This window comes from Anomaloglossus baeobatrachus, chromosome 12 (assembly GCF_048569485.1).
Source record: "Anomaloglossus baeobatrachus isolate aAnoBae1 chromosome 12, aAnoBae1.hap1, whole genome shotgun sequence".
NCBI lineage: Eukaryota > Metazoa > Chordata > Amphibia > Anura > Aromobatidae > Anomaloglossus > Anomaloglossus baeobatrachus.
The window spans coordinates 15,263,951-15,276,463 of record NC_134364.1 but is presented as its reverse complement, the minus strand read 5'-3'; the positions used below and the strand labels follow the sequence as shown (position 1 = coordinate 15,276,463).

Sequence of the window (12,513 nt, the reverse complement as noted above, 5' to 3'; positions counted from 1 at the left end):
GGTAGTGTCCTCTCATCACTAGTTACCAGTACTGAGCACCCGAGCATGGTAGTGCCCGCTCATCACTAGTTATGAGTACCGAGCACCCGAGCATGGAAGTGTCCGCTCATCACTAGTTACGAGTACTGAGCACCCGAGCATGGTAGTGCCCGCTCATCACTAGTTACTAGTACCAAGTAGAGTGCCGCAACTACACTTCTAGGTCTCAAATACATGCAGCAAGCTTCTGAAATGTCTAATTGTTATAGCAGGAAGGGCACTATTACAAAAACAATCTGTGCAATGTAGTGGCGGTCAAATTACATTTTTTAAGATCTTTGCTTGTTGTAGTCAATCAATCCCTACTTACATACAGAGGGTAAACAGTCCTGATCCATGAATATCAGAGCTGAGCTTTGCTGCAATCCATGCACTTATGCGACCAGCGCGCAGCACAGATTATGTCACTATTAGCTTATGGATGTGAACAAGAGCGTTTTGATGCATTCGGATCAGACAGAGATATTAGAAATGTCGAGGATTTGCAGATCTTTTCATGACACAATGATAGAATCATAAAAAACCACTTTACATCCCATTCCACTTTTCCATTCCCGTATTTCATGGGCTCCTAACTTAATTGCGTGATGAAGAGCTGACAGTCTGAATTCCCGTCACCGCGTCTCTTCTCGACAGCCCCCATTCTGGCCTATAATGTGATGCATATAGTGTGAGACACCAAATGGCTCAGCGGCAAGAGAGGTCGCATGTTACAGGCTGAGAGATGATGATGAGGGGATTTATAGGATAGTTCAGGGTTACATCATTATCCTTCCACATAGTTAATAGCAAATCTTTTGTTACATAATCTGAATGGTGCGTTTTGGGTCACTTGTGCCAAAAATGTAGGGCAAAGGTGAAAATGCCAGTAATACAATTTATAAAGGAGTTGTAAATGTCAGGAGTTACATTATAAAAGATTGTCGGCGGATTCTGTGGGCATTAGAAGGAATTCTCTGTACACAGAGATACAAGATAAGCTCTTGTCTGAAGTCACCACTAGGGGGAGCTCCCTGTATACAGAGATACATGATAAGATCCTGTCTGCAGTCACCACTAGGGGGAGCTCCCTGTATACAGAGATACATGATAAGATCCTGTCTGCAGTCACCACTAGGGGGAGCTCCCTGTATACAGAGATACATGATAAGATCCTGTCTGCAGACACCACTAGGGGGAGCTCCCTGTATACAGAGATACATGATAAGATCCTGTCTGCAGTCACCACTAGGGGGAGCTCCCTGTATACAGAGATATATGATAAGATCCTATCTGCAGCCACCACTAGGGGGAGCTCCCTGTATACAGAGATACATGATAAGATCCTGTCTGCAGCCACCACTAGGGGGAGCTCCCTGTATACAGAGATACATGATAAGATCCTGTCTGCAGCCACCACTAAGGGGAGCTCCCTGTATACAGAGATACATGATAAGGTCCTGTCTGCAGCCACCACTAGGGGGAGCTCCCTGTATACAGAGATACATGATAAGATCCTGTCTGCAGCCACCACTAGGGGGAGCTCCCTATATACAGAGATACATGATAAGATCCTGTCTGCAGCCACCACTAGAGGGAGCTCCCTGTATACAGAGATACATGATAAGATTCTACGGCTACTACTAGGGGGAGCTCCCTGTATACAGAGATACATGATAAGATCCTGTTTGCAGCCTCCACTAGGGGGAGCCCCGTGTATACAGAGATATATGATAAGATCCTGTCTGCAGCCACCACTAGGGGGAGCTCCCTGTATACAGAGATATATGATAAGATCCTGTCTGCAGCCACCACTAGGGGGAGCTCCCTGTATACAGAGAAACATGATAAGATCCTGTCTGCAGCCACCACTAGGGGGAGCTCCCTATATACAGAGATACATGATAAGATCCTGTCTGCAGCCACCACTAGGGGGAGCTCCCTGTATACAGAGAAACATGATAAGATCCTGTCTGCAGCCACCACTAGGGGGAGCTCCCTATATTAAGAGATACATGATAAGATCCTGTTTGCAGCCTCCACTAGGGGGAGCCCCGTGTATACAGAGATATATGATAAGATCCTGTCTGCAGCCACCACTAGGGGGAGCTCCCTGTATACAGAGATATATGATAAGATCCTGTCTGCAGCCACCACTAGGGGGAGCTCCCTGTATACAGAGATACATGATAAGATCCTGTCTGCAGCCACCACTAGGGGGAGCTCCCTGTATACAGAGATACATGACTGGCTGATATTAGGAATCAAGGGCCAGGACTAGGGTCACTACAGCAGGACGTTGCTCCTAGCAACCAGGAAAATGACTGCTGTAGGAAGGAGGGAAATAGGAGTGCAGCAAAGGCCAGACAGATGTTGGTGGTAGGGGACTCTATAATTAGGCGGACAGGCAGGGTCATCTGTCGCCGAGACCGTGAATGCCGAACAGTGTGTTGTCTGCCGGGTGCTTGGGTTCGGCATATTGCGGATCAGAAAGACAGATTGCTGGGTGGGGCTGGGGAAAACCCAGCGGTCATGGTGCACATTGGTACTAATGACAAAGTTAGAGGCAGGTGGAAGGTCCTTAAAAATGATTACAGGGAACTAGGAGAGAAGCTGAAGTCCAGGACCTCCAAGGTGGTGTTTTCAGAAATACTACCGGTGCCACGAGCGTCACTAGAAAGACAGCGGGATCTTAGGGAGATAAATACGTGGCTTAGAAATTGGTGCAGGAAGGAAGGGTTCGGGTTCATGGAGAACTGGGCTGACTTCTCAGTCGGCTACAGGCTCTACGGTAGGGACGGGCTGCACCTCAATGGGGAAGGTGCAGCTGTGCTGGGGGAGAAAATGGTCAGACGGATGGAGGAGCTTTTAAACTAGGATCTGGGGGAAGGGAGGGAAGTGGAGCAAAAAAGGGGATAGATAGAGCAGATAGAGACAGTGAGACGGTAGGGGTCAATGAAGGATTAGGGGGATGGGACTTGCAAGGAATGTAGGGAGGCTAGGAGTAATAAAGGTGTTAATAGGATTAAATGTCTACTGGCAAATGCAAGAAGTCTTGCAAACAAAATGAATGAATTGGAGACTCTTATGTCAACCATGGATTATGATGTGGTGGGCATTACGGAAACCTGGCTGGATGAAAGCCATGACTGGGTGACAAACATACAGAGTTATAGTACATTTAGGAGGGACAGGAAAGACAGAAAAGGTGGTGGGGTGTGTATATTTATCAAATCTAACCTAAAACCTGTTTGAATGATGGCATTGGGGGGGGGGGAACTGCAACAATATAGAGTCAGTATGGGTAAATGTACATGGGGAGGGGAATAATGGAAAAATGCTAATTGGAGTTTGCTATAAGCCTCCTAACATACCTGAACAAATAGAGGGTGAAATGCTGGAACAAATTGAAAAGGCAGCTAATAATAATAATCGGGTTCTTATTATGGGGGATTTCAACTATCCAGACATTCAGTGGGACATAGAATCTTCTGGTTGTGCTAAAAGCTGTAAGTTCTTATCTACCATTCAAGACCATTTCCTCTCTCAGATGGTAGATGAACCGACGAGGGGAGATAATTTGCTAGATCTGGTCCTGTCAAATAGACCGGATACAATTTCAGATCTACAGGTCCGGGAGCACTTGGGCACCAGCGATCATAATATGGTAAGCTTCAACATAATATTCAATAGAACATTTCAAAGGGGGAATGCTAAAACCTGGAATTTTAGGAAAGCTGATTTCAACAAATTAAGGGAAGAGCTTAAATGTGTAGATTGGGACAAAGTCATGGTAACTGGGGATACCGAACATAAATGGGGTAAGTTTAAGGATATACTGCTAGAGTCCTGTAATAAACGTATACCCTCTGGTAATAAAATGTCCAGGAATAAAAAGAAACCACTATGGATAAATAAGACTGTACAAAGTATAATAAAACAAAAACAAAGGGCATTTAAAATCTTAAAGGCTGAGAATACAGAAATAGCATTGCAGGAGTATAAAGATATCAATAGGCAATGCAAAAAAGAAATCAAACAAGCAAAACTAGTTACTGAAACAAAAATCGCCAATGACATTAAAATAAATCCCAAAATCTTTTATAAATACATTAATGCTAAAAGGAAAACAAAGAATAGTATCGGCCCCTTAAAATATAATAACAAGTTAGTTATAGAGGACAAACAAAAGACTGAGATATTAAATAGGCATTTCTCATCTGTATTCACCAAGGAACTGACTGTACCAGGGATCATTCAACAAGTGAAAAATCAAAGTTCACCACCCGATACAATTAATTTAACACAAGATGAAGTACGCCTACGTCTGAGTAAATTAAACATTGACAAATCCCCAGGGCCAGATGGCATTCATCCACGAATATTGAGGGAATTGAGCTCTGTAATTGACAGACCGCTGTATCTCATCTTTTTAGACTCGCTTGTAACAGGGTTGGTGTCTCAGGGTTGGAGGATTGCTGATGTGGTACCGATATTTAAGAAAGGTAAGAGGGTAGATCCAGGCAACTACCGTCCAGTAAGCCTGACATCAGCAGTATGCAAAGTTTTTGAGGGCATTTTAAGGGATGACAGGAAATAATATAATAACTGACAGACAGCATGGATTCATGAAAGATAAGTCGTGTCTAACAAACCTGTTGGGGTTCTATGAGGGGGTAAGTGCAAACCTGGATATTGGTAATGCAGCTGATGTGATTTATTTGGACTCTGCAAAGGAATTTGATACTGTACCACATAATAGCCTTATACTTAAGCTCCAGAAGCAGGGACTAGGGGAAACTATATGCAACTGGGTAAGAAATTGGCTAAAATATAGGAAACAAAGAGTAGTCATAAATGGAACATTCTCTAAATGGACTATAGTCAGCAGTGGGGTGCCGCAGGGATCTGTACTGGGAGCAGTGGGGACCCAGGGATCTGTAGTGGGAGCAGTGGGGTGCCGCAGGGATCTATGCTAGGACCGATTCTTTTTAATCTCTTTATTAATGACCTTGTGGATGGGATTGATAGTAAAGTGTCAGTCTTTTCTGATGACACCAAACTATGTAGGATATTAAAAACTGACCTTGATAGTACAATATTACAAAAAGGTCTGGATAAGATGTCAGAATGGGCAGATACTTGGCAAATGAGAATTAATGTTGATAAATGTAAAGTAATGCACCTAGGACGGAGTAATCCTACAACTGCGTATACATTAAATGGAAGTAAACTCGGCAGTACAGAACAGGAGGACTTGGGTATTCTCATTACAAATAAGCTGAGCAGCAGCACTCAATGTCAAGCAGCAGCTGCTAAATCCAACAAGATTCTATGGTGTATAAAAAGAGAGATTAGATCACGTGATCCCAACGTATTGTTACCCCTCTATAAATTACTTGTAAGGCCACATCTGGAATATGGGATCCAGTTTTGGGCTCCACATTTTAAAAAGGACATTCAGAAGTTAGAGTCAGTGCAAAGGCGGCAACTAGACTACTACAAGGAATGGAGGCCTCCCGTATGATGAGGAATGGAGGCCGCCCGTATGAGGAGTAATGGAGGCCTCCCATATGATGACAGGTTGAAAAAGTTAGATATGTTTAGCTTAGAAAAAAGACGTCTCAGAGGAGATCTCATTTATATGTATAAATATATGTGTGGTCAATATAAAGGACTGGCACATGACTTATTTCTTCCAAACACAATACTAAGGACCAGGGGCACTCACTGCGAGTGGAAGAAAAGCGATTCCGGCAGCTAAATAGGAAAGGGTTCTTTACAGTTAGAGCAGTCAGACTGTGGAATGCCGACCACAAGAGGTAGTGATGGCAGATACTATAACAGCTTTTAAAAAGGGCAGATGATTTCCTCAGTACACAAAAAATTGTTGGTTATAAATGACTTAGTGACCAAATGTAGAACTGGTGGAGGAAGGGTGAACTAGATGGACCTAGGTCTTTTTTCAACCTAAGTAACTATGTAAAGATTCTGCCTGCAGCCACCACTAGGGGGAGCTCACTGTTTACAGAGATACATGATAAGATCCTGTCTGCAGCCACCACTAGGGGGAGCTCCCTGTATACAGAGATACATGATAAGGTCCTGTCTGCAGCCACCACTAGGGGGAGCTCCCTGTATACAGAGATACATGATAAGATCCTGTCTGCAGTCACCACTAGGGGGAGCTCCCTGTATACAGAGATACATGATAATATTCTGTCTGCAGCCACCACTAGGGGGAGCTCCCTGTATACAGAGATACATGATAAGATCCTGTCTGCAGCCACCACTAGGGGGAGCTCCCTGTATACAGAGATACATGATAAGATCCTGTCTGCAGCCACCACTAGGGGGAGCTCCCTGTATACAGAGATACATGATAAGATCCTGTCTGCAGCCACCACTAGGGGGAGCTCCCTGTATACAGAGATACATGATAAGATCCTGTCTGCAGCCACCACTAGGGGGAGCTCCCTGTATACAGAGATATATAAGATCCTGTCTGTAGTCACCACTAGGGGGAGCTCCCTGTATATACCGTAGATACATGATAAGATCCTGTCTGCAGCCACCACTAGGGGGAGCTCCCTGTATACAGAGATACATGATAAGATCCTGTCTGCAGCCACCACTAGGGGGAGCTCCCTGTATACAGAGATACATGATAAGATCCTGTCTGTAGCCACCACTAGGGGGAGCTCCCTGTATATAGATACATAAGATCCTGTCTGCAGCCACCACTAGGGGGAGCTGCCTGTATACAGAGATACATGATAAGATACTGTCTGCAGCCACCACTAGGGGGAGCTCCCTGTATACAGATACATGATAAGATCCTGTCTGCAGCCACCACTAGGTGGAGCTCCCTCTTTACATATACATGATAGCTCACTAAAATTATGAAAAGAAAGGGTTTTCTATTTTGTGACATGGAGATACTAATTTCAGACAACCCCTTGAATAAAAACACTAAATTCTAAGGCTTTTGTGCACATAATATAGGTCATCTCTATGATTGTGTGTGTGGGACAGGTCTCATGATGCTAAGAATCACTGTTCTCATCAGATCTTCATATCTTGGTGGACGTTCATAAATGATGCCTCCTTCATGGAGTGTATACTGCGGAGCCTGGTAGTAAATATTCACGAGCGCCATGTTTTCGCCATATGAGCGCTTGTCACTTGGTATCAAGGTCTGCTAAAGTGAACTTGTCACCCGCATTTTTCATCACTTAAAGGGGCTGTCCAATTGTATTTGCTTTACATTAAGCAATCACATGTCCCCTTGACTTGCCGTTCAGTTTCTGACCCCCCCACAAACACAGAGGATCCAGTCACAGAGGTGACCCCCAACCAAGCAGATGTGGGGGCTGATGCTGGAGTTGTCTGAAGTCTGTGCCCTCGGATAAATGACTATAGATCCTGTGATCGCCGGTCTGGGGTGCTGCTTTAACTAAAGATAGAGGCACATCTTTCCTCAATAAATGTAACAAAGCGTCTTCTTAGAACGTTTGCCATTTCTTACATTTTTCCTCCCTTCATTTGTATCCAAACATTGCAATATGAAACATTCTCATTCCTTATATTTCCTGCATAGGAACAACCAGAAACAAGTCTGTGCAGCATGAAGAATCACTCCACTGTACAGCAGTCAGCAGGGAGAACGTCCTGCGAGAACCTTACTACATATACTGGGAGTTTTTAGCTGATTCTCCCATAAAGTGATGAGTGTTTGAAGCTTCAGAAAAGGAATTATAACTTGTTTCATGCAGGAGTTTTTGTTACTTTTCTGGCTTAAATTGTCACAAAGTTTTAAGCAACAATTTTGCAACTATTGTTGTGTTTACCCCAGTCCTGGCCCTGGTTTAGACGCTTTCAATATGGATCTGACCACTGCTGCCCGGACCCCTGGGAAGTGGCCGCGTAGTCACTGCTGGTCGGTGGGTTTAAAACAACACTGCTTCATTTAACCCACATAATACCGCCATATAGTGCCCAAGAAATAAATGCATCAATATAAGGATATAAGGATATAAAGGACAGTTCACACATCCGGTAATCACCCGTTAGAACGGATCCGTTGGCAAAAAAAGTTCTGCAAATACAACTTTTGTAAATATTGACTTTTGTAGGATCCATTTTTTTTTAACATAGGAGTCTGTGGAGAGCGGATCCGTTCACTGATCTTATTTATCATCCATTTTTCTATGATCCGTTTATTTCTTACTGGATCAGTTTCAAATGGAAGATAAATCTCAATCCGTTAGGCTGCGTTTTTTTTGCATAGACTTTCATTCGTGCCGGATTGTGCCGCATGGGCTTGCGTTCGGTCCAGTTTTTTGCCGCATGCAGCAGATTTAGCAGATGCGGCGGCCGGATGGAACATTGCCTGGCACGTTTTTTTGTCCGGCAAAAAAAAAACGCATCACGCCGCATCCGGCCAATGCGGCGCGATTTGCAATGCATGCCTATGGATGCTGCATGCAGCGTCCTGCGACAAACACCGCATCCGGCCGCCCATGCGTTTTTTTCCACTTTGCATGCTCAGAAGCGTGCCGCAACCGGCAAAAACCGGACGGGCCGCATGTAAAAAGTTATGCAAAAGATGCGTTTTTTTCGCCGCATCCGTTGCATAGGTTTTAGAGCCGGATTGGCCAGCTCTGCTAAAACCGGAGGTGTGAAAGCAGCCTAATAAATGGATCCAGTTTCCATAGACTCCAATGTTAAAAAAACGGATCCAGAAGAAATCTATTTTTTCAAAACAAGACAAGAACGTTGTGTTTGCAGAACATTTTTGCTAATGGATTTGATCTAATGAAAATGTCAATGAGCGGCGGGGGAGGGGCAGTGATACCTGATAATGAACACGTGACGGGCGGCCGGAGCAGCGCCACATGAGGCGTATGATAGCACAGAAGCTGCGCCGGATCCACCACCGAGGTGCGCACCGCGCTCAGATCCGGAGCATGCTGCTGACTCATTAATGCATGAACCGGACTGTGCCAAAAATACATTATAGACTCCACAAATCCTCGTATTCTGGGCACGATGGGACATGTGGGGCACAGATGTGCCCTATGCTACATTTCCATAGGAAATGACTGAATTCTGGTGCAACAAAAACAGTGATTAATGAATGTGGGTCACAGTGTTACACGTAAAAGCTGTAAAATATGGTGTATGGTATGTCATATACCGCACGCCACTATTATTTACCGCCCTACATTGTACCATATATACGTTACCGTCTTAGAATGTGCTGTCATATACCTATATATTCACTGTTCTCATGGTATATATTATCTTAGGCTGAACCAAACTAGAAATAATATTATATATCAATATATAAACCATTACACCTGATATTCTGTATATATAGTATAACATTACACCTGGTATTAGTGTATATATAGTATAATATTACACCTGGTATTAGTGTATATAGTATAATATTACACCTGGTATTACGGTAGTGTATATAGTATAAACATTACACCTGGTATTGTGTATATAGTATAACATTACACCTGGTATTGTGTATATAGTATAACATTACACCTGGTATTGTGTATATAGTATAACATTACACCTGGTATTGTGTATATAGTATAACATTACACCTGGTATTGTGTATATAGTATAACATTACACCTGGTATTGTGTATATAGTATAACATTACATCTGGTATTGTGTATATAGTATAAACATTACACCTGATATTAGTGTATATAGTATAAACATTACACCTGGTATTAGTGTATATAGTATAACATTACACCTGGTATTAGTGTATATAGTATAAACATTACACCTGGTATTAGTGTATATAGTATAACATTACACCTGGTATTAGTGTATATAGTATATATATTACACCTGGTATTAGGGTATATAGTATAATATTACACCTGGTATTAGTGTATATAGTATAATATTACACCTGGTATTAGTGTATATAGTATAATATTACACCTGGTATTAGGGTATATAGTATAATATTACACCTGGTATTAGGGTATATAGTATAATATTACACCTGGTATTACGGTAGTGTATATAGTATAAACATTACACCTGGTATTAATGTATATAGTATAACATTGCACCTGGTATTGTGTATATAGTATAACATTGCACCTGGTATTGTGTATATAGTATAACATTGCACCTGGTATTGTGTATATAGTATAACATTGCACCTGGTATTGTGTATATAGTATAACATTGCACCTGGTATTCTGTATATACTATAACATTACACTTTATATTGTGTGTGTATATATAGTATAACATTGCACCTGTGTATATTGTGTATATTAAGTATAACATTACACCTGGTATTGTGTATATAGTATAACATTACACCTGATATTCTGTATATAGTATAACATTACACCTGGTATTGTGTATATAGTATAACATTACACCTGATATTCTGTATATAGTATAACATTGCACCTGGTATTGTGTATATAGTATAACATTGCACCTGGTATTCTGTATATACTATAACATTACACTTTATATTATGTGTGTATATATAGTATAACATTACACCTGGTATTGTGTATATAGTATAACATTGCATCTGGTATTCTGTATATACTATAACATTACACTTTATATTGTGTGTGTATATATAGTATAACATTACACCTGGTATTGTGTATATAGTATAACATTACACCTGGTATTGTGCATATAGTATAACATTACACCTGGTATTAGTGTATATAATATAACATTACACCTGGTATTGTGCATATAGTATAACATTACACCTGGTATTGTGTATATATAGTATAACATTACACCTGGTATTGTGTATATATAGTATAACATTACACCTGGTATTGTGTATATATAGTATAACATTACACCTGGTATTGTGTATATAGTATAACATTACACCTGGTATTGTGTATATATAGTATAACATTACACCTGGTATTGTGTATATATAGTATAACATTACACCTGGTATTGTGTATATAGTATAACATTACACCTGGTATTGTGTATATAGTATAACATTACACCTGGTATTGTGTATATATAGTATAACATTACACCTGGTATTGTGTATATATAGTATAACATTACACCTGGTATTGTGTATATAGTATAACATTACACCTGGTATTGTGTATATAGTATAACATTACACCTGGTATTGTGTATATATAGTATAGCATTGCACCTGGTATTGTGTGTATATATAGTATAACATTACACCTTGTATTGTGTATATAGTATATAAAATTACCCCTATATTATGTAGACTCTATAACAGACTACACTTTCTAATATACAAGTTCACAGACCTGGATACATCAGTAGCATTACTATACAATTGTAAATATTTACAAGTGATAATATAAATAGATGCATAATAATAACAGCTGGATACATACTGATACATGATCGTACACGATGTCCTCCTGGTAATTGATGCTCACTATCTCCCACATATAATGCACTTTCTCTCCCATAGAACAGAATGATGGGACTCATTACCAGATGTGGAATAACAGCAGCAATGGATGACCGCCCCCAGCCTTACCTGAGCTGCCATGAAGGAGAGGTCCATGGTCACTGGTGGAGTGGGTCCTCGTCCTACAGATCCAGGGCGACCTCAGCTGAGCTCATCCTCCTGGGCTCCCCTAGGTTTTTACTAGGGGGGTGGGCAACAACTGGTACTGAGACCTGTGTGACCCAACCTGCTGCTGCCAGGCTCATGCCCAGTCCTGACCACCACTGAGCACCACTGAGCGACTACCACTGACCAGGCACTGTGTTCTGCTGACGGTGCTCGGATAGGGGTATGCCTCCTGTGCCATCCAGGGTTAACCCTTAACCATCCATCCTCGCGGCACCCATATTCACCGACCGAGAGAGGGGAACAGATGCACGGGTTATATATTATCCATGGCGCGCTAGTCTAGTGTGAACGCCTTGGCACGGATTTGTGTCGGTGGCGGAATATTCTGCAGCGAGGTTCATTTATAAAGTGATGTGATGGTTAAATAGGTTCCTATGGAAACAAAAGCTCCTTAGGGACCGAGCGAATGAGCGGAGCGACTGACGGCGACGTTCCCGGCAGATGTAGACGGTGTCGGGAACTTGGTGACGCTCCGCGATTTGGGCTCCGCATGAGGGTCACGATTGTGGATGGATCATTGTGAGGAGCCCAAAAAGAGCCAAACAGGAGAGGAGATATAGGGGATATAGAGGAAGCAGCTATACACAGCTCCCGAGCCCAAAATATGGCCAAAGACCCCTCTGCCCACATAACAAGACCCCAGTATCATAAAGGCGGCAATATAGGGGGTCTCTGATCCAGATTCTGCATTCAGATCCTGGGAAATCTGTCTCTATGCAGAAAACATACAAAGTGTCAAGTGTGAGAAGTCTGCATGGAAACCAGGCTATTATTACAGAGGAATCGATCCAATGGAGAAGAAAAAGAAACTTCCAGAAAAAGTGTCACC

General features: G+C 42.1%; 1 protein-coding gene across 1 annotated transcript in view; it reads right to left on the bottom strand.

The window, feature by feature from the left end:
* Positions 1–12,137, bottom strand: part of C12H14orf132 (chromosome 12 C14orf132 homolog) — a 40,961-nt gene extending 28,824 nt beyond the window's left edge. Inside the window, exon 1 of the mRNA XM_075329965.1 lies at positions 11,586–12,137. Coding sequence (XP_075186080.1) covers positions 11,586–11,612 — 27 coding nt within the window. The 5' untranslated portion in view covers positions 11,613–12,137. The remainder of the gene's footprint in view (positions 1–11,585) is intronic.
* Positions 12,138–12,513: the final 376 nt, after the last annotated feature.